The sequence below is a fragment of the Homalodisca vitripennis genome, chromosome 1 (genome assembly GCF_021130785.1).
Source record: "Homalodisca vitripennis isolate AUS2020 chromosome 1, UT_GWSS_2.1, whole genome shotgun sequence".
NCBI lineage: Eukaryota > Metazoa > Arthropoda > Insecta > Hemiptera > Cicadellidae > Homalodisca > Homalodisca vitripennis.
Window position 1 is genome coordinate 7,897,667 of NC_060207.1, and position 24,406 is coordinate 7,922,072.

General features: G+C 31.9%; 1 protein-coding gene across 1 annotated transcript in view; it reads left to right on the forward strand.

The window, feature by feature from the left end:
• LOC124356888 (U1 small nuclear ribonucleoprotein 70 kDa-like) overlaps positions 1-21,681 on the forward strand; it is a 32,555-nt gene extending 10,874 nt beyond the window's left edge. Inside the window, exons 4-9 of the mRNA XM_046808169.1 lie at positions 1,225-1,287; positions 4,453-4,534; positions 16,070-16,171; positions 16,570-16,810; positions 18,715-18,971; positions 21,338-21,681. Of these exons, the coding sequence (XP_046664125.1) occupies positions 1,225-1,287; positions 4,453-4,534; positions 16,070-16,171; positions 16,570-16,810; positions 18,715-18,971; positions 21,338-21,531 (939 nt within the window). The 3' untranslated portion in view covers positions 21,532-21,681. The remainder of the gene's footprint in view (positions 1-1,224; positions 1,288-4,452; positions 4,535-16,069; positions 16,172-16,569; positions 16,811-18,714; positions 18,972-21,337) is intronic.
• Positions 21,682-24,406: the final 2,725 nt, after the last annotated feature.

Sequence of the window (24,406 nt, forward strand, 5' to 3'; positions counted from 1 at the left end):
TGGCGTCCCTTCTTTATTTGAGAGAGCCGCGGAGTTATACGAAAATGTCCAATAAGGAGGTTAAGAATAGACACGGAGGAACAAAATAGTTCAAAATGGCGTCCCTTCTTTAATTTAGAGAGCCGCGGAGTAACACCAAACTGTCAAATATGGATAGTGTTGCCAGAGGTACTATCAAAAACAGAGTTTTCAGAGAATTTAAAAAAATCGTAACTCCTTTGATTTTCATTGCCGACGAACTTTTTCTTCACTATTGTTTTCAGGAAAAATTGTAGTTTTCAGGGAAAAAAATGAACATACCTTTCCATGGTCACGGTATTGTAAATTGATACCTGTTGGGTATTTATTTACCCTATCACGTCAAGCCCTCTACACATATAACGATTTATCAGACGATCAGTTGGCCGACCGATCGTCTCAGTTTAGTCTGTGAACAACTGCTCCTCACACACATTCTAATTGGTCTTTAGTTCACATGGTTAAAGCAAAGAGTGTGACGTTATGTTTTGACATCACGGTTGCATCCAAACCTCAACTGTACTAATACTGTCGGCAGTCTGCAGATAGCCAGTTGGCTGAATTTTCCACACACATCAGTTTTTAGTTAGACAGACAACTCATCCGTTCTCTAAGTAATCATATGACTGAATTCCCAGTACATGTGGCTATCGGTTGTACAAGTCGAACTTTCTAAACCAAATCTTGCAACAAATGATTACATATTTGAGGAGCTTTACGTCGTGTACTTTCGTATTCCGTAACTACTACATAACAAATATGTTCAAGTTTAAGTCATTTTTATTCAGAACATTTGGAACAATTAAAATTCTTTACATAACCCATGCTACTCGCAGGTTGTGCGTGAGAATAGTTTTGCAGTTCACACTTATCGTCCTTGTATATCATACTTTTAAAAGTTCAGGCAAAAAATCTAATTTCTGTTAAGTAACAAGTAAGTTAATTAAAAAAATGCAACATTAAATAAAATATTTTTAATGAAATTTGGAGTTAATATAACTAGATAACAATAAATAAGGTTAGCAAACAATATTACAATAAAAATACAACAAACATAACAAATAAATAATAACAATATCACATTACCCAAAATTAACAATCATCATGAATAATTTAATTGAATATTCATTATGAGAAACCCATTTTCACAACAATACTACTATTGTTCTGTTCATTCTAAGGTTAAATAAATGTACTCTTTTTCAGAACTATGACACTTCAGAATCGAAACTACGCAGAGAATTTGAAATGTACGGTCCTATCAAGAAGGTAAGCCAATTATCTTGTACAGTTTAGTGATTAATCCCTGTAAGGTCTTTGTTTATTAAAGAATGTATTATCTTTTGCCACACTTCAAATTTGGAGATAACGTTATAGCATGTTTAGCTTACCAGATCTGTTATACTCAATTTATTGGTTATACCAGTGCCAGTGGGTAAAGTTGAACATAATGTTTAGAACTGTAGAACGTAGTAGTGTTGTACTTCAAATCAGTTTGGTGTGTCTGGATTGTACTTTAAGCCGTATGTAAGGAGCTAATTGGCTTATTCCTCTTCCCTGTTTCCGCACAAAAATTCAGCCACTGCCTTCTGGTTGCAACAGTCATCATAACCTTAAGTCATCACTTCCTGCAAAATATCGCATCAAGCTTCAATTTGTGCATGCGTCGGAATGTCAATTGTCAGTGCAGTAAAAACATTCTATGGCCTGTCAATGTTCTAGGGGTTTGTTAACTCATGCAGTATTTTAGAATCAAGTGCACACATTTTACTAACATTTTTGTACGTGTACGCATCTTTACAATGCATAAAATAACTAAATATTTTAAGAAACCTGAACTAGACAAAGAAGCTGAAAAATGCACAACACTTGCAATGGAAACATCATTTGGAGTCAACACAGTCTTACTTCCATCTTGTATTACTACATCTTCGAATGGCATAAAAAGAAATGATAAAAAATGGCCAAACTGTTTTACTCTATAACAAAAGAACAAGTTTTGTAAAAATTCCAGTTGGCCTATAGTACACAACAAAAAAACTGGGTGTGAAGTATGCCTAAATGTTGGATATTTAGGTATAGAACAAATCTGGTATGAAAATGTTAAAACAATGGACTGGATGTGATATTACTAGTTTTAGGGGGACTCGAGTCCAGCAGCAAACAGCATTGAGAATGAAAATCACAGGGCTGCACATTTAGCAGCTTTAATAATGGTTGCAGAGTCCTAACAGATTGCCTATAAGGTTGCAAAACAGAAACAGTCTTTCAACGATTTTGAGTCGGAAATTGATGTGCAAGAACTCAATAGTTAAAATATGGGTTGCATCCTACCTTCAAATAAGGTCTGTGTGAATATCATAAACTACATAAGTTCTGAAATTGAAAAGCACACTGTACAGGAAATAATCAAATCAACTGATAAATCTGTAATCGTTGATGAATCAACAACTATGATGAGTCGAAAATCAACTCGATTTTTGTACATTAGAGTTTTCTTTCAAGATTTAGGTATGAAGTGCCTTTTGAATATATTTTTGAACCTCATTGAACATGAAAGTGTGTCTTGAAATTTTTGATGCTATAATTAGCCTTGAAGGTTACAAATTAGCTGACAGTGTTTTACAAAATAAATTAATTGATGTGGCATGGGACGGAGCAGGAGTAATGTCTGGCCATACCTTTGGATTGTGTGCCTTGTTAAAAGACAAGTTTCCCTCTAAGATTTTTTTCATTGCTTTATTCACAGGCTTGGACTTGTTTAACTGATGTTGTGAAGAAAATGGCAAGTACCAATGGCTTTTCAGTGTTTATTGATAAAATGTATGTTCTGTACAATGCCTCTAAGAATAGCCAACAGTTGGCATCCTTAGAATTAAGCAGTGGTTCACTAAAAGGAAAATTGCTTTTCCTTTACCTTGCAGTAAGCATTGTTTCTTTTAAAGGTCTGTGTTTATTTATTCGATTAAAAAGTAGTACAGCAGCACTTCAACATGATGTAGTTTTTGCTTTAGAAACGGTAATCTGATATCCTTGAGATGTCTAAAAGATCTTATGGAGAGAATGCAGTGATAAAATGGCAATGAAGAGGAGTATTTTTTGTGAAAGTGATAAAACATGAAGATGACCTTGTAAGTGATTTTCCTTAATTTTCACCACAGTTGCCAATCTTTACAGTGTTAAAGAAATCATGCACATGGAAGGTAGAAGAACTGTCAGGAATGAATATTCTCTCCAAACTCTTAATTCCATAGAATATAAATATAGATGTCACATGATATTGTTCAGAGTGTTCTTCAAGATGATTTCAACACACATAGTTATTTTGAAATGAAACTCACTCATAATCATTGAAACTTGTTACTCTAAACATGATATTTCCAAATCTAATGAATAGATATAGCCCTTTTGTCAGTAATTACCTAAAGTTTTTGTTAGGAATAATGGAAAGAAGAGCTAAAGGCTTGGTGCGTTCACCAACAGTGTTGCGAACTGCATATAGAGAAATTTTCCTTTTAGCAAACCATTGCTTAGAACTGCATAACAATTCGAGGACTTTTGGATATTCCTTCGCCATTTATTTTCAAATGAAATATCAACTTTGCAAATTCGAACATTTTTATCATAATTTAAAGAGTAACTGGGAACAAAATGATTATATTTTTTCCACATAATGAGCTTAAGAGGTTTTCTTTTAGACCAAAGTAAGAAATACAACGAAGTGAAGCCAGGTTAGAACTGTATTTTATTTAAACAATCCATTACTGCTATAGTTGTCAAGGAGAATTTACAGATTTAATTTAACCTTCAATTTAATTGACAAATGTAAATAAGAAAATAATTTACTTTACATAATTTAATGGGCTTAAATTAAATTTAAAGATGTAAAATATTGAATCGCATTGCAGCATGGCCTGGGCGGCTGACTCGTGTGTGATGACGGCCCACTTCTGATCTCATTTGTAACTTAACCACATAGTTAATGAAAAAATGTGTAGAATAAAAGTGTTTTATTCAGATTTTTTCAAACAACATGTCTGCTAATTAAATCATTGACCAATGAAACAAAACTTTTCTCGCAGAAGGACTTTTTGACATTTGTTAGTCAAGAAAAGTATTATTACTAATCTTAATAATTTGTAACTTACTTTAATAAAAATTATAAGCATAATAGATTTTCTAAAATACGTATCATCATACCAATATACTTCTGCAGGCAAGTACAAAATTTCATAATTTTATTATAATAATAACAACTATGATTTATAGTAGTGTCAATGAAACAGCGAGAATTAATCTGAGTGCCAGCTTTTGGTGCAGTGAAATCACCAATATTTGTTCTGCACCTGTAACGGCTCTTAATGATAATGCCTGTTATGCTTCATTCTTTGATGTGCAATTTTTGTTGCTCAATAATTTTGCATTTTTTTTCAGATAGTGATGATCCACAATACAGTGAATGGGAAGCCCAGAGGCTATGCCTTTGTTGAGTATGAACACGAACGTGACATGCACTGTGAGTACACAGGGAGTACATAAGAAACGTTTGCAGTCAGGGGGGCATTATCAACCTCATTTGCTAAGCTAATATTTTGGTTTTCTTGTTCTTGGTCCAGTTTGGGGGAGGAGGAGACAACTTAAACTCTGTCAATTGTCTGTGAAATACCATACCATTGCTGGCTAAATAGGTTTGTATGTCTGGTAAGACCCAACATACAAATTCTTTATCAAAAAATATTTTTGAGGTGTCAATCCCCCAATCTTTTTTGGATATGTAGTTACAGATTTTAATTGAAAGCATTTAATACATGAATTAACAATGGGAATAATTTTTTTTATTACAAAAAAATATTGAAAAATAAGATTTTTTACTATTATTTTAAAACATAATCACAGGTAAGACATTTAAAGGTGCAGAGTATTTGATAGCAAAAATTTTAAGAAAACAAATTGTATTTCGACTAAGTATTCGTCTTTACTCTATATACTATAAGGAATTCTAGTATTAAATTAATAACTGCTATATAACATGTAGAAAATTGTGCTTTCTACAGTAATTAAAAATATGATAATGTGCTATTTGTATACTATGGAAATTGTCTTCAGACACAGATATTTTAGGCATGTGTCTAGTCTGTCTCATACTAAATCATTTTGTAATGTGTAGAAGGGCCATTCTAAGAATGGATAATATTTACTTAAAAAATTGTCACGTCAACAGTTATTTACTTGTAAACCGAACACCGTAATATAATTTAAGCATGAAATGAAAAATCCGCCATTGATTTACACTGTTGAGTCTAAAAATGTAAATTTAGAATTTTCTCAAGTTAAAAAAATATGATTGTTAATAGTGGTATAAAACCTACAGGAATGTTATGGACAATTAATGCAGCAATAATATGATCTCTGAAATTAAAACTCTAAAATTGTCCACGTTTAAAGCCAGAAATATATGAAAAAGACAAGAAACACAGTATTAAGCATGCTGTAGGCAAGCATTACACAAAAAAGTTACATGCCATCACACTAATGATACTAAAACAAACAGTAGAAATCAAAATCTACAACTGTTTCAAGACAGGATACGATCTTCTTGCACCATGAAGTACTCATATAAATGGCAGGAGACACAATAACAAAAGAATTGCAGCTGAACATTTCTTAATTATTTCTGCCTATGACATGTTGATAACAGTTTCTGTGAAATTTTTAACAGTACTCAAAAGACCAAGATAAATAAAGAGGAAAGAGAAATAATGAGGATAATTGTTACATTTATGTGATTGGGTTATTTTACAAGTGGAGGAAACAACAAGGAACTGTGAGGTAGAAGAGAGAAGTAACAGCTGAACAAAAATTTAGTGGACTGTGAAAAACAAAGCTAAAGCAGATTTAGTAATAAAAGAAAATGTTACTGGTTATAATAAGAAGTGGTTGAAAATAAAATATTGAGACATGCACTCAGAAGAGATTTGCTGAAGTTTGTGAGAGAAACTCGTTTAATTTTTTTGTAATGCAATAGCAACAGTAAATGTTCATAATACGAGGGTTGTTCAATAAAGACTGAGACTGTGTCTATAAAACATTTATTATTTAATTCTGATCTACATCAAATTTTTCACCTTCAAAGTATTCCCCATTAAGTGAAATGCACTTGTCCCAGCGCCTTTGCCATGCCTGGAAAACGTTAGAGAAGCCATCCTTTGACATGTTCTTCAGGATCACCTCCAAAGCCTTTACTGCATCCTGTTCCGAATCAAAACGACGTCCCTTTAATTCCTTTTTTGCAGTATGAAACAAAAAAAAGTCACAGGGCGCAAGGTCAGGACTATAAGGTGGGTGGAGCACGACCTTAATGTTTCGTTTAGCCAAATATTCTGTCACAACGTGTGCAATGTGAGGCCGCGCATTGTCGTGATGAAGTTTCCAGTTTCCTCGAAGTTCTGGACGCTTTCGAGAAATGTAATCATTCATTAATGTAGCCAAAACTTGTTTGTAATAGTCTCCATTGATTGTCTGTCCACGTGGAACTGAATGAGTGTACACCATTCCTTTATAGTCAAAAAAAGTAATGACCATTGCTTTGTTTGCAGATTTGGTTGCCCTAGCTTTCTTCGGGCGACCTTCATTTTTTTCTACCCACTCAGTGCTTTGGATTTTCATTGCAGGGTCATACTGATAAACCCAGGACTCATCAGCAGTGATTACACTCTTCCACCAATCCCTATCTTCTTCAACGAACCGCTTCCACTCAAGGCAAACATCGACACGGTTTTGTTTTTGTTCAGGTGTGAGTAAACGAGGAATCCAACGAGCACACACTCTAGACATGTTAAGATTGTCTTTTAAAATTGTGTGAGCACTACCTACCGATATGTCAAGGAGTTCAGCAATCTGTCTGACGGTCAGACGTCGGTCGGTTTTGATCATTGCCGCTGCTGTATTGATGATGATTTCCTCAGTGAGAGCAGTAACTGGGGCACCATCTCCTCCCTGAAACTGTGGGTCCTCTCTTCCCTCCTTAAAATCTTTGAACCAGCGAAAACAGGAAGCACGAGATATTGCGTCATCCCCAAAAGCTTGCTTTATATCTTCATAAGTGTTAGTCGCAGTTTTGTTGAGTCTAACACAAAACTTAATCGCATATCGTTGTTCACGCGCTGGACATGATAAAACGTTGGAGGCGGCACTTACCAAGCTGATGTTCAAATGAGCACTTTGTGATAGAGATAAAGCAATTCAATGTCTGTTGGTAAACAATAGGGTCCAAAGGTATTGGAAAAACCTGGCATCATGTCTTATCAGAGCAGTATGGGGAAATCCCGGGCCCAGTCTCAGTCTTTATTGAACAACCCTCGTAGTCCAGCTAATTTTATAAGTTCATGACAATAATACATTTTACATAAAGAAAGTTAGTTTGTTAAAAAAAAAATATGGTTTATTCTCTCAAAAATATTGTTTTGATATCTCTACCATATCATTTACGGAGATAATTCATAAGCCAGATCGTATTGTAAGCTGGGCAGCTGAATTTGATAAAATGAAGAAATAATATCCAAAAATATAATTATATGAATACCATATTTCAGTCCCAACATACTCTTATACAAAAAAATTTATTATGATAAGCTATGAGTCTTTTCTATTTACAATTATAAATGCAAACTACGTTAGGTAGATAGTTCATAACATAAAAGGTTGTAAGCAAATTTTTATTTGGTGTTTTACTTGTGCAGAGCTCTGTTGTTTCCATCTTTGTTAGTTTCTATGACATTAATAACTGTTGTAACTTTTTTTAGAAGTTTAAATTTTTCAGTGTAGTGATATGTTATAGCATAAAAGTTTGAAAATTATTTAGGTTTACCTGGTTTTGTTTGATAGTAATGTAAAAATCCGTCCTATAAATTTCTTACTAATGTAAAAGGTTTATTTTTGGGGGTCATTCCCTAATTTTTGTAAACAAAATTTGAGGAATATTTTTCTGAATTAATGTTGTTTGCTAGGTAAATTATCTTTTTATTAGTTTCATTTCTTCATAAAAATAGAAACAGTCATCAGACAGAAAATAATCATACAGTTGTTATTTTACCAAATTTAAGTCATGTAAATCATAGCTCATATGATGTAAACAAATGAAAAAATGTTGTGTTTTGTTAAATAAATCCAAAGTTATGCAATTTGGCCCAAACAACTGGAAAACAACAATTCTGGTCTTAAATTGGTGAAAAAATCAATGAAAAAATACAATCTATTAGTATTGTCACTCATTTATTCATCCCATTATAAGTGCGTTTACCAGCAAATAAGTGTGCATTCTTTTAAAGCGTCTAACTTTTTAAGTTGTATTTTAAAAGTACCTAGTTTGTCTTGTATCACACTCAAAAGGATTTAAAAGATGGCTTGAACTTTTCTCCATAAGAAACATGTTAAACCTCTTGAACCATTCTACTCCTTCATTTTTATTTTACGCCTTTTGCATGACATCTCATTGGAAAGGTATAGTTATCTACATGTGGGATTTTTGTGGTTTATAGCTCTTTTCCATGAGTTGCTTGGATACCATAAGTGAGTGTGGGTTATTAAACAATCACGTAACTGTACACCACTGGATTTTCTAAGGAACCCTGCGTAAAAAAGGAATCTTCTATAAATTATAGTTAGGTATTATTGCTTAACATGTTGGTGAGTGTGCATTTCGTATGCCGTTATAAGGAGTGAGTCAATTACCAAAAATAACCTCAAAGGAGTAAAGGAAATAAAATTGAAATTTTTTATAAAACATTGTTTAATTGCATATAAAAACCATGAGTAGAGTTACATACCAAGTTTAAAAGTCTTACATTGGTCTTAAGATTTTTGTAATGTATGACATTTTTTGAAAGAAGGAAAAATGCACAATGACTCACGTGAAGAACACTCTTAAGAGGGTATTTCAGTGTGATAGGCCCTTGGTTGTGTCAGTTATCTCTTGTAAATTTAACTAGTGGGTATGGAAATTGATCAGAGTGACAAGGAGAATCCTTGGTTCCACTGACGGGACAGTGACAATTGCACAATTTTGAGGGGCTATATGGGCTTCAGTAATACTACCATTGTTATTTAATTTGGGATCTTTAGGATCACCCTTCAACAAGGTTAGAATTAGTAAGGATGAAAACATAGAATTATTACTAATGGGTAGGAAAATTATCACGCCTACGTTGAAAACTTCTTTCTACGCTTCACTGATTTGAAATAAACAAGGACACATTAAAATATACAGGTTTTGAAATTTTCTATTGGACTGCAATCTTTGTCAACCAGTAGATAGCATTCTAGTTTTCTGTCTACTTTGGGTTGTAGAGTCGATATAGGAAACAGGGTTGCCAATTCTCTTTCTAGACATTGTTATCACTGTGCAACTGTTCATGCTGTTTTAATATTATACTGTAAATAAATAATACGTTGTTAGACTGTTAAGGGGATTGAAGGGAGGGACTTGTCTGAGGTTTTGGTTTGGAGAATTTCTGCATTTTTTACCCATTAGTAAGCTAGTTCCCATGTAACAGTGGCTAGGTAAAGTGAACTGGCAACCCTGCTTCGCACAATGACTGCAACCCAAAGTTGGCAGACTGGTTGAGAAAGATTGTCAAAAACCAAAAGATTTTTTTTTGTTGGTCGCAATGGAAAATTTCTAAACGTATACTTTTGTTTCTCTCAAATCAGTGGGCCCTGGAAAGACATTTTAAAAGTAATACTGCTAATTTTCTTGTCCATTAGTAATAATTTTTAATATTAAATTTTAAAACAAAGTAAACAATTATTCTAAATGTCTAATTCCTAATGTTTAATCTGTAGAGAATGGTGGTTGAATAAGCAAAAGATCTACTGCTTTTGTCTGTTAAATGTTCCAAAATTACTAAAATACTAACATATTTGTGACGGTGTAAAACAATAATGAGATTGCATAATTGCATTATGGGTGATCTCAATATTTTATATGCCAATACTTAATGCTGAAGTAATTACACCTTCTAAACAATTTTAAAATTCCAAAAATCATTTGTTACCACAAAAACTTACTTGATATGAAATTGTTATAAATGAAGTTTACGATTTGTTATCAACTGAGCTGTCATGAAATGTAAATGAGAAATATAAAAAACTATGTAAAGAATGGGAGGTAAGATGAAATGGAATATAGAATATTTAAGACAGTGAGGTAAGGATACATGGTAGGGAGGTAAGTTAAAGCAAGAAAATGTTACAAAGAGTGGGACGGTAAGTTGAGATGAAAAAGAACATTTGTAAAGTAAACTGAGTACAAGGGAGAGAGGTAAGTTGGGCAGGAAGAAACACAATTACAGTGAACTGACAAAGGATGGGGAAATACATTGTGATGTAAATGGACAGTTACATAAAATTATGTAAATTGAGCAAGGACGGGAGCAAATTGTGCCAAAAATAAATATGGATATAATAAACTTAGCAATGTTAGGGCGGTAAGTTTTGGTGAAACTGGAAAGTCACAGAAAAACATGTAAATTGAGAAAGGATCAGAAGGTAAATTGCGCCAAAAATAAATATGGATATAATAAACTTTAGCAATGTTGGGAAGGTAAGTTTTGGTGAAACTGGAAATTTGCAGAAAAGCATGTGAACTAAAAATAGGATCAGAAGGTAAACTGTGCCAAAAATAAATATGAATATAATAAACATAGCAATGTTGGGGAGGTAAGTTGTGGTGAAACTGGAAAGTTACAGAAAAGCATATGAACTGAGAAAGGATCGGAAGGTAAATTGTGAAAAAAAAAAATTAATATGAACACAATCAACTTATGTTTGGCAGGAAAAATGGGAAAGTATAAGTATGTAATGTGTAAATAGTAAAATAAAAACTTTAACTGAGTAAATGTGGGGAGGTAAGTTCAGCAAAGAGATGTTAACTTAATTAACAGCGTAAAGGTTGGAAGGTAAGGTGGAAAGATAACCAACAAGCATTAAGGTAACAGAGTTGAAAACTGATTGTGAGTAGTCACATACAAGCAAGGGTGGAAATTGCTGAAGATGTCAGTGCTGATAGTAGTGGTGTTATTGTTAAAGTAATTATTAGCCCAATATTTGAAGAACATTGTAGTGCTACTAGAATTGTTGAGAATCAGGTGAATTTAATTAATTATTTAAAAAAGCATAACATTAAAATAATGATAGTATAAGTGAACAATTTTTGTAATGATGTGCAAGCACACAAGGTTGATCCTAGTAGTGATGAACCTATCGGAATATATTAACTATTTTCAATAGTATCACATCTTTTATGTTTTGTTTGATGCTAACAGTGTTCATGTTGTTGTGACAGATAAAGTTTTACAGGTCCAACTTGAGTGCTTGCTCATTGCTTAAGTTAAGTAGTTTTAAAATTTGTTAAATGTTGTAAAATTAGGTGTGCTTTGATCTATTTCATGGTAACTTGACGTTACAATAAAAGATTTAAAGATGATCGGCTTCATTAAAAAAATTGTAAATCTTCAACTGTAGAGCTACTGCAGTAAATAATCTGAACTCGTAATATTAGTTCTGCAATACCATTATGTAACAACTGTAACTTGTTGATGAAAACGGAACTGCATATTTTTACGAAATTGTGTTTCATTTACTTGAAACTTTCAAGTGATTTCACTCCTTACCTGACACTATGGTATTGCAAAAATTATTATACATAAAATAATCAACTTAATTTTTCATCAAAATATTTTTAATAATATGGCAATTTGTTCGATAACGTAACAAAACCTTTAAGTTGGCGATTTTTATTCATCATTATGTAATAAGCCACATATAAATCATCTATCCACCTTTTTATTTTGTTACATGTTAATAGTCCTTGCACAAATTCTTTGTGTTCACACACCAAATTCATGACAATTCTGAAAAAAATGGTTCATGTATTTCCCACATCTTAAACAGATAGTTTTACTGACAACAATTTATGGATTTTCATGCAAGAAAGTCTTGTAGCTATTGTAATTGAGTCAACAAAGTACGCATAGCATTGGTTCCTCTTGTTTCTATTATCAAATACAATGTAAAGTTTTCTTTATTTTTATACAAATCTCAGTTATACTATATACTTTGTTTGTTAGATAACCAGGGGGATATTGCATATGAAACGAGATTCTTACACCTTTTTGTGTCTTTGGGAAAGTTTGTTGACTTTTAATCATTATTTCAGATTTATGCTTTTTTAAATATCAATGTAGTACATATAATGGTAATGGTATAATGGTTTAATGGTAAATAGTATAATACCAGTATTATACACAGACCAAAGAAAGTAATGGACTGGGCAGCCAGTGGAACCAAGTCGGAGCTGAGTGGGGAGGCACCAAGCATTGTGCCTCTCTATTTCTCTAATCTCACTTCTTTAAATTATTAATATTAACATGAACATTTCAACAATGGTAGTTCATTTGAAAAATTATAACAATACATTTACTGTATTTTTAATATTTTATTCAAACAATAACTAACAGATATTTTAATTTTGTATGTAGTTCTGTATGTAGTAATTTATAAGATGTATACAATTCTTTGTTTTCATCAACTACCCTACACATCATATATTTTAAAACAATTTTCTTGTTAACCAAAATCATCTGACCTAATAAACATAAACTTTTTCACAGATGAACATTTTTATTTAATTTAGCCAAGAAAAGTTTTATATGAATTGTTCTAATTTGTTCCAATAAAAATGAAAAGCAAACAAGTTTAAAAAATTCTTATCATCATGCCAATATTCTGTAAACGAGTTCAACATTTCAGAACTGTAACTATGTTTATTAATGCAGTATTAATGATATGGTGAATTCATCTGAGCACCAGTTTTGTATATTGGTTCAGTGCCATCACCAATACGGGGGCGTGGTTTGGCTTAGACTTTTGTAATGGCTCTTGTATGAGAATGCCTTGTCTATATTTCTTTGGTCTGTGCACTTCATTGAGGGGATTCTGCGAATCATAATTTTTTATGTTTTTATGTTAATTTCTACATAGTACAGCTGTATTTTGTATTAACAAAACTTATCATAGTATGAGACATATCATTGCAAGCCTGACAGTTTGGCTTTGTTATCTTTGAAAAGAGATCTCAGTTAATAATTTTAATATTAGTGTTATCGCAAAAAGCTAGTCATCTCTATTCATGTGAACATTTTGGACTTATATACATTAAACAGTTTTTTGCCACAACCCAAGCTTACAATTACATGTCTCATACTGTAGTAGCTAAGAGTTTTATGGTCTCGCCATTAGTTTGTTTACTCCAAGATGTTATACACCCAAATTTGATAGTTTCCAATGTAAAAATTAAGAGTCTGCCTCCCTCAAAATAGTTTACTTTTGGTGATGCTGGTAATGAGGGTTGATGTGGTTATCATCTTATAGGTATTGTTTATTAGAAAATACTTTCTAAACACTTCATACACAGCTAGGTTCATTTTGGTAATCTTAAAACTGACAAATATTTTACTCTTTAACTGTTAAAATTAATTTATGTGTCAAAACACAGACAAAGTTAAAGCAATTTAGATTCTTTTTGTTGTAATGATGTTTATAATCTGCTGTAAATTGAAACAGTACACGTAGAAACGCACACGTACACGTAGAAACGTACAGTGCTTCAATTTACTAATTGTAACTACACATAAGTAAGTATCAGGTATGCATAATGTTTTCTTAGTTAATAAAATGACCTTTGTGATATAATTGTTCAATTTTCAAAATAAGTTGAAAGTGAGGACACATTTCCAAAAAAGTTTTTTAAAATAAGAAAGTTAGTTAATTTAAATATTGAGATAATTTTTCACATTCTGGATAACTTTACATTATTGAATATGTTTATAACATTTTCTTAATTTTGCTTAAAAACGTTCCTTCAAAAGGATATAATGTTGCAAACTGAATGGTAGTTACTGTTATTTCTTTGATAGATGTAAAATATTTTAAAATTAGGCCGATTTCATTATGTACTTTTTGTTCTTTGTTAAAAGTTCTATATGCAACAAAACCCCTTTTATTTAAGTAAAACGAACAAATCTACATCTTACAATTAATTTAGTTGTATTGATGGTTTAATCATTTTGTATGACGGCAAATCTTTGTTTCCAAAAAAAGTGTTTATATCATTTAGGCTACTTTAAGAATGATAATTGTTTAACCAGCTGTATAGTTATGTTGTGTTAGCTCCACTAGATCAAATATTTAGTATAGTTTTTGGGTTTCAGAATTGTGTGTGTGTTAATACAGTGAAATATATTTTACATTAGCTTACCTATAGATTCTTTCAAGTTTGCCTATTTTGAAGGCATGGCTTGTAACAGGCCTGAGTTAAGTGTAAACATTATGATACAAAATTATCAATATCTCTCAGAATTGTTTCAATATTACCAAAGCAGTTGGCTATTGTATTGATTAATGGGATTTTACCTTCTACACTCTTCCTCTTCTAGAATTAATAATCTAGTTGAATTATTGCTATTGCTATCTATACCACAGAAGAACTTTGCCACCTAATCATTCTTTATCTTTTTGCCTCCTCCATTCAAGTAATGCCTGACCTCGCTTATCCTTCCCTCTGCATTTAGGCTTCCTTAGACACATTTATCTTGAGTTTAGTTCTCTTTGTAGAACTTGACACCATATACCTCATTCTTCACAAAGTCATTATATCAACCAACTAATTATAATTAATTCTAAAATAAAATAATAACACACATGAAATTTAGTTTATTTAAATGAAATTAGCCTGTTACAAGCCCTGGAGTAAGTAAATTTATTCAGTTTAAAATATTTTGCAGTATTTATTTTAATTTAAATTAGTATTGTTTAGAAAACATATAAAATATTGATTAACATTTTCCTTAGATTTTTTCCTGTTAAATTAGACTGTTCTATATTTTGTAAATGGTTTGCGCGTGACGTAAGTAAATTGCGCACCAGGTAAAAAATATAATATCTGAAGTGGACCCAAGTGGAACACCTTGCTAGCACATTGCATTTGTTGTTCTTATCAGTTAATGTAAGTACACTGTTTGCGGTAGGTACACCTTTCATTTCATATTCATAGTTAATGTTACAAAACTGAGTTTACAAGGTTTGCCATGCAGATCGGTCTGTACTCAATGTTGCATGAACTTCAATAAGATATTGAAAGGTTCACATGAATACGTAATTGTGTAATAACAAAATTTCTTTGTAATCTGTTTGAGCTAAATATAATAAATAACTTACAACATTCTTTAAAATCTACTTATTTAAAATTAAAAGATCGGGGATTTCATTAAAATTTAAGTTTTAAACACTTTTTTTCAAAAACCACCAATAAAGAAAAATATTTATAAAATATTGAACGGTTGTTGTCAATTTTATAAGTTCTTGTGACGTTACAAATAAACCATCAGTTAATTCAAATGCACAATTGAGCGGACAAAATATTTTCTTAATAAAAATTGTTGCAACATTTATTTTAGCACATTAATATTTATTTCAAAAACATTGTTTTGTATGTAAAACTTAAGCTTTGTATATAGGAATAATTACTCTGTATTACAAATATATTTCAAACTATAAACCATTATAAAATACAAGAAATTAAAATTAAATCACTAATAAGATTAAATTTAAATTGGATTTGTAAACTAAATAAATACAATACTGTTGTGGTATGATAGTTGTGTTTTAAAGCCATTTTAAAACATTATTTATATAAAAGGATCATATGATGATTTATACGTTTAACACAATAGTTAGTTGTTATCTTAGTAAAAAATGAAGGAAAGCTTTTTGTTGTTTGCGTATTACATACATAAAATTCAGTTTTAATAATAACAAATTCAATGTAAAAGTATAGATAAGTTTAGTTTCAGGACTGATTTTTCTAGTAGAAGGTTAAATGTATAATTGGTAAGCATTGTGAACAGGTGAAATGGATGGAGACAGCCAAGGTTTGTATATTTTGGAGGTAATAATTTTCCATTATTGACACATGCCCCTTGTGCTTACTTTACAGCTGCTTACAAACATGCCGATGGGAAAAAGATTGACGGGCGGAGAGTCCTGGTTGACGTGGAGAGAGGTCGCACTGTGAAGGGGTGGATGCCACGGCGATTAGGTAAAGTAACACAATACCCTCTTAAAATAGTTGTAACATTCTCTCATTAGGCCTGACCAACTGAATACAAGCTGTAATGTTTTTGGTGCTTAAACATTCTTTGTCTATGGTACCATGCTTTTAAAAAGGCATTCATATTAAATTTTGTAAGCTACTAACAATATTTTACATAGTTGATTTTCATAATGACATCCTCATGGGTGGAATACTCTGCACTAAACATTTAACTATTTTACAGTAAGACAAAAAAAGTTCTGCACATTTAATACAAGTCAAAGGTTAATCTGGTTCAATATAAAAAATATTGAATGGCAATTTTACATGTTATTTTAATTTATATGCAGAACGTAATTCAATATGTATGTGGAGGTTTCATGTGTTAATATGGGTGTCGATAGGTGGAGGACTGGGAGGTACCAGACGAGGAGGTCCTGATGTGAACTTGAAGCACTCGGGTCGAGAGGATAACGAACGTGAGAGAGAACGTTATCGCCTGGAGAGGGAGAGAGAGGCAGCTGGCGACCGAGGAGGCCGTGACAGAGATCGTGATAGGGACCGGGAAAGAGAGAGAGAAAGGGAGCCACGAAGACGGTCAAGAAGTAGAGACAGGGAACGAGAAAAGAAAAGGAGATCACGCAGGTAATTATGCAAACAATAAATGTTAGGATTCTTGACAAGGCTTAAAGCAATTTCAGTTCCTAAATATTTTTATCTAACATAAATGTTAAAAAAAAGTGGTGAGATGAATTTGTTGTAAGATTATTATCATTAAATGATTAAATTCCAACAGAGTAAATAATTCTGTGTTCACCATACAGATATGGGATAATGATTTATGATACCTCAATATAATTAGCCAATAAAAGCAAAATAATGAAATCTCAAATATAATCAATATTAATAAAAAATGAAACAATATTTAAAAAATTAATAAAATATTAGATGAATACTCTTAGGCAATGTACAACTAATATGAATGAAAATATAACTAATTAAATAATGTATAAAATATACTAATTATTCTAAATTTGTAGTAGCAAAAATCTTTAAAAGTGCTGTTAGGAATGTTTTATAATAAAAGATTGTACAAGAATAAAAAAATACATTGTATTAAAAATTTGAATAGCAAATGAACTATAATATTATTTATAAACCAATTTCTACTAATAATGGTCTACATATTACCCAAATATGTGCTGTCATACTACTAAACTACCCTGATAGATTACTTGATTTTGGATTACTCTAAATTGTATTTCATAAGGCACATTTTTAAAATCTTTTCAGATAATGTTTTTTTATTAATATAAAAATTTGTACAAATAAATGTTTACCAGCTAGTACATTTTTATAAACTAACTAGCGGGCCCGGCGCGCTTTGCTGCGCATTTCAATAATTTTTTGCAAAAGTTGCCCGCGGCTTCGCACGCAATTTCCCGTTGAAAACAGTACACTATATTCACTTATTCTTTTTCTATCACATTCTAAACATTGCTGAGATAATTGATAGTCGTTCCATCGTGAGCCTCTTGGGCGTATTATGAAGGTATGTACCATATTCCTGCCTCTATCTAGCTGTTACCCACGGCTTCGCACGCAAATCTTAAGAACCGAAGTCCTTATATTACTTAGTAAATTTTTTTTTTTACTATAATAAATTTTAGATTAAATTAGTTATATCTCCGATGCCACGATTGAGCTTGCTTTGTTGTCTCGATCGAGAGAATATGTACACACGGAGTTTTGAGAACCATACTTCTGTCAAAAAAAACAACTAAGGTTGATTTTATAACATTCTTTATATTTGTAGCCAACGTAAGATAGTAATTATGATATCTGCATTACTCTTCTGATCAAGCATGAGCATGGTTTATATTAAATAAATATTGCAGTTAAAGGTGAATTTTTACGTCAAATTTGAATTGTATTATCTGGATAGTAAAGTCTATGTTTAACAGTGATTGCAAAAACAGTTTAAACAAAATTTGTCGTTTCTCTTAAGCTTACTCTATGCTTTAAAACTATAAGTGTAATATATGTTTACAAAGAACAGCTGATTAAAAATTTGAAAAGACGTTAACATATGTTTGCTGCAATGCATTTCTTATGGGTATTTCTGTAACCAGTGGGGCGGAATCCTGAATCGGGAAAGGGATGGGCATAGCTTATAAACCTTCTCCGTGGAAAAATACATATACGTACAAATTTTCATCATGATCGGTCCAATAGTTCACGATTCCATAAAGGACAAACATACAAACATTCATTTTTATATATATAGATAATACAAATATAACCATGAATCTTATCTTTCTTATTGGTATACAGCTTGTTAAAATGGTTCTTTCTGGCTTAACCAATAAAACAAAGTACACAATAATTAAAGTTGTATGTCTAAAAAATAAATTTGCTATTTAAAAGTATACAAAAACAATTTTTTAGTCTTGTTAGTGTCTTTTATTACGTTATTTTCGTGAATGTCTCATAATTAATATAAGTATAAAAAGTAATAAAAAATATGTACAATATTTGTTTGTTTACAGTCGCTCCCGGGAAAGAAAACGTAGACGCAGCAGGGAACGTATTAAAGATCCTGAGATTGAAGAAATTGATGAGATTGTTGAGAAAAGACCAAGAGATCGTGATCGAGACAGAGATAGGGATAGAGAACGTAAAAGAAGGCGAAGTCACTCCAGAGATAGGGATCGTAAAAGAGAACGTAGAGAAAGAGAAAGGGAGAAACGAGAAAGGGATCCTGACTATGAAGAAAAAGTCCGAATCAAACAAGAACCTATGGATGGTAGGTTTTATAGGCTCATAATTCACCTCTTTCTTCTTGTTCTAAGTTGTTTGAACTTTGAATAATTTTGAAACAATCCTCATCTTAGTAGTAATTTGAATTTAGTCACTCGTGATAATTAAGTAATGATATGCATGCAAAATATGATCCCGGGGACTTAATAGATATTCTATATTTTAATAATTGTAAACATTTTTTCAAAGATACGAGAAATACCTCACATTAGGATTTTATTTCATTGTTCCATTACTTCTTGAAATATTTATGATCCACCACAATTTGATGGAAATTGTAACAAAATCAAAGTACCATAAGGTTATCTAGACCCAATTTTATTTATACTTTATACCAATAATACTGTACATATCTCAAATTTAGTTATATTAGGAGTTGGTGTATTAATGTACATTTGTGATATATAATATTTTAATAAAAATAGAACCAAGAAAATAAATCCCATAATTCAAATCTGTATGAAAAAGGAACCAATAAATTAAATGGTATTCATGGGACTATGTATGAATTCTACTGCACAATGTGTATTAATATGTTTTTATACATTGTACTTTAAAATACATTAAAGTTGGTTTGTCCACAAATATTAAAACATTAGTATGTGTCTTTAGAACATTATATGCTTCATGAGAAACTGATACTTCTTTACCATTGAGTAAGTTGCTAACTGTTCCTCGTGTAAATTAAGCTACATATGAGATTTTTATAGTCCACTTAGTAAAAATGTAAGCATTTAACAAAAAGTAACAATTTAACATTATACGAAAAACAAGGTGTAAAACAATATGCCAAAATCTAACAAAAAGATATTAATTTGTACGTGTACAACCACCAATATTTTTTCTATATATTATAAATTATCCTGTATTAGAAATACTAGCTTATGTACCTAAAATTAAGAATGAAAACCTGCCTCTTGTCATTATCATCAGTTAAATTTAGACTTTAGTCAAGTCATAATAGAAATGATCAGTTCACCAACATTTATATGGCCCGTGGTTTGGCAAGTAATGTTCAGAATCAAAGTCCGTCATTTCAAAAATGAAAGCACTTATGATAGAGCACTACATTTTTCAAACGGAAGTAGGCATATTTCAGGTACTGGTACGCAGGCATTTCAATATTCATGGTTAAGAGGATCAGAGGTTAAGTTGAATTATGACTGGCTTTTATATCAGGTTTTTTGCATGTAGGAGCAGTTCTGGTTAAAATGAATTTCAGCCACAGTTGAATTTGCCTTTTTGCCTCAGTCAACAAAATCCTCAATCAAAAGCTGTTTTCTTCCGGCCTGATATTTCTGGTACTACAGTTAATTTTGCTTGGTTGCCCAATTCAAGAAAGTATCTAAATACTTAGGCTTGAGAAGACCACTTTGGTCAAGAATCATCTATTTCCGGCACTTGTCATCTACTTCCGTATAAGAGAAAGTGTATAAAATCCTCACCAAGTTCATGCAACATTTAAAATTATCGTTTATAAAAGGTTTAGCATGGTGGAAACTTTGTGGAAAAGAATGACTCATTGAGGAATATAAATGTCCATTCATCTGTTTTTTCCTTAAGCCACTGTAAAAATCCCATATCACAATTTCAAAGAAGGCAGTCAGTTTCAAGTACCTTATATGCAAACATGCGAGCTTTGTTTATCAAGGTGGGTTTTATAACAGTATTTTCAATGCATTAAATGGTTTCAATTTTACATGGTTACAAAATGTATTAAAAGTGAGATAGTAAAGTACTTTCTTTACACTACTGATCAAGCACTGTGCATACTAAATATTTTATAAACTTTTAGTTTTAACAAAATGTTCCTCCTTGGTGATCTTTAGCTGAAAGTCTTAACGGCTGTTTGTGTTCGTTTCATGAGTATTGTTATTACTTTTCTGAGTTCAAAAATATTCAAGAAATTTTTCCATTTTATTTTTTAAATCTTCCTTGGACTTCACAATATTCTGTTAAAAAAAATTAGCTGTGTTGGGCCAGCCATTCTTGAAGTTAGCGGTTAGCAAGCCATTTAGAAATTTGTTTTTATTACATAGAGTCATGCTTAATATCCAACATTCCGAATGAATCTTGATATATATATATATTTTTTTTTTTAAGAAGAGGGACACTTTAATTGTATTGCCAATTCTTATATAGGAAAAACTGCTGCAAGCAATAATTAATGTTTTTAAATTACAATTTCTTCTACTCTTGATTAAAGATTTTTTTTCTTCTTTCAAGTTGATCAGTGAACACTCCCAACACTGTAATTCTATAAGGTGGGTTGCTTAAAATGAAAGAACAATGTACAGCAAACAGTTTCATGATTTAAAATTGTCTTAACACAATGCATTGTTGTGATTTCAGATTACCCTGACTTTGGTAACAATTACGATGAGCATGATTTTGAGGAAGGGACTGTCAAATTCGAGAAGAGTGAAGAAGATCGTGAACGCCAACACATGGAGAGATTGCAGCAGAATGACATTCCACCTAGCAATGAGATGGAACGAGAATCTAATGGAAGAAATAATTACGAATATGAAGTTCAAGATTATTGAAAGAATTCCATTTTATGAAGGCAACAATATTTGTATTTGGTTGTTTTTACCTACTAATTGTACGCTATTTGGAATGATTTATCTCAAGACTATTCATAGGAGTAAGGTAGATGTAAAACTTTCTTTTACATAATAAACGTTTACTTGTGATATGACATTTTTTCTGGTTTCCTTTTTATTATGAGACTTTAAACAATGTGGGGGGATTGAGGAAAACTATCTACTCATTCTCAAAACATGAATTTAAAAGTAGAAATGCAGATTCAGGTTGACTACAAAGATGAAACTGGTGCTTCTGGTGACATAATTCATTAAAATCCAGAACTAACGGATAGTTATAGTTTTTCCCAATACTATAACGTTTACAGCAAAATGAAAAATTGTTGTTAGTGTAATTTTCATTCCTATATACCAAAATATTGAGGATGAATAAGTCAGTTGTTTGTAATGAAAATCACTGTAATAAAATTATATAGTAATAATGGATAAATCAAGAATTTTTAAGTCTCAAATCTGATTGTGAAAATTAAAAAATTGATTCTCGAATATCAAATCCTAATACTCTTTATCCTATCTTATCATTTATATCATCACCAATCCATTTACTTGCAGTCAGTACGGTAACACAAAAAATAATCCAAGAACATCTCTCTATTTTAAAGGGGTTTCCAGAGGTTTATAGAAATAGCTGTATATTAAGAACTAACTCATATATGAATGTAGAGTTAGCTCCAGTTCACCTTCTGCTTAGTGCAGCGTCTCCTGGAATCGTAAGTCTGAGATATCCAAAAAGGATTGTGCATCTGATGATACAATGAGGATTCCTCATCACCTAGATTACACTTGATTTTGAATCTAGGTGTCAGATGTCGAAATGATGCAAAGAGTTCGATTTCAATTTCTTCTCCTCAGACTTTTTTTGGATAGACGCAGTAAACTTGTGCTGAGCACAAACATAAATATAGAGAATACTGCAAGCAGAATATTATTTACAAGAGTATAATAATTTGTTTATGAGTGGTGTATTTATGGTTTTTTTTAAGTACGAAAAAACAGGTTATTTGCGGACCGCAAATCAACTGTCATCTGCTAATTAAGACTCAGTGATGCATTTATGTATAAGTACAGAACAGCAAGCAACACTTTATAGAGAAAACTACAACAGTTTGTTAATTTGGTTACCTATCTATAGGTTTCCAATAACAAGAGGGGTACCCCAAGGTTCTGTTCTGGGCCCTGCTCTCTTTATCCTTACCACAAATGACCTACCAGCATATCTAAGAGACAGCTGTACCCCAATAATGTACGCTGATGATACCACCCTTGTGCTGGGCAAAGAAAGTATTGAATCACTTCAGATAAGCGCATTTATTGCTACAAACCTAGCCACTCAATACTGCCACGAAAATGACCTAGTTATAAACACACAAAAAACAAAGCAAATCATGTTTGGTAGAGGAGGAAAGGAGGAACCAGCATTACCTGAGGTGGAAGTGGAAGAGACCGCATGCTTCCTGGGCATTAACATCGACGGTTCCTTTACCTGGACAGCCCACATTGACAGTGTATGCAGGAAGTTGAACACTGGCATATTTTAATTCGAAGAATGACGCAAATTGGCAATCCAGAAATAGCAAAAATCATTTACCATGCTTTCTATGAAACTCACATAATGTATGGCATAGCCGCATGGGGTGGTACTACCAAGACCAATATGAACAGGATACTAATATTACAAAAGAGAGCATTAAGAACTATACTAGGCCTACAACCTATGGAGAGCTGCCGAGAACATTTTAAAAGTCTTAAAATCGACTGTGTATGCAATGTACATTTGTGAGGTGGCACACTATGCATCAATCAAACAACCAGCTCAAGGATCAGCCCTTCACAACTATAATACAAGACATGCAACCCGTTTCAACCTCCCAGCTCATCGAACTTCTCTATATGCAAGAAAACCAATATATGCCGGTATGAAAAACCTCAACCACCTACCACAAGACTTCAGACAGGAAACTGGTGCAACACTAAAGAACAGACTGAAGAACCTCTTGTTGGACAATCCAATCTATTCCATGGATGAATTTTATCAAACGACCTGGACTTGATGTTATGTATTGTATTACAATTTTATGTATTTACTCATATATTGTATACAGTATTGTTTTGACACCATTGCATTTCTTAAAGAAATTGTAATAAAGAATATTCTGACTTCTGTTTCAATAGTAAAATTAAAAAATTAAAGATAAAGGTCGAGTTGTTTCATAAGCAGCAAATTTCTCACTAAGCACTAGAAGCGATAATAAATTAGAACAGAAAGGAAGAACTAAGTTTAAATTACACCTGGAAAATTGTAAAACAAAACATTTGAATGGGATATTTTGGTGTAATAGGTATGAAGATATTCTGCACTTAGTGAAAAGTATAAATTAATGTCACAAGTAACCTTCATTCAAACAGAAATCTTTTATGTTTAAAAAAAGAATGTTGTAAAATAGAATTCTTGTAAAACTGATTTTTTTACTAAGATTTATTTTCAATAACAAATTTTGTAATGTGAAAACCTACAAGTTACAATTAATTGCACAATTTTAGTACAAAAAGTCCATGTAATGTCCTTAATTGCTTTTCAGTTAAGAATTAATTTAAACAGTAAAATCACTTTCAGCAAACAGCTCTTCAGTTTTTTCATAAAAACCTCCCAACAATTCTCTAATTTGATATCATTGGGCACATTATTGTACAGGCGAATTCCTCCATACTCAGGCAATGTCTCAAAAGCTTGTGTTTTGTATAAAGGATAAATAAGAATACTATTGTATCTGGTGGAATAATTATTATGTATATTGGAGAGTTAATTGAAATATCA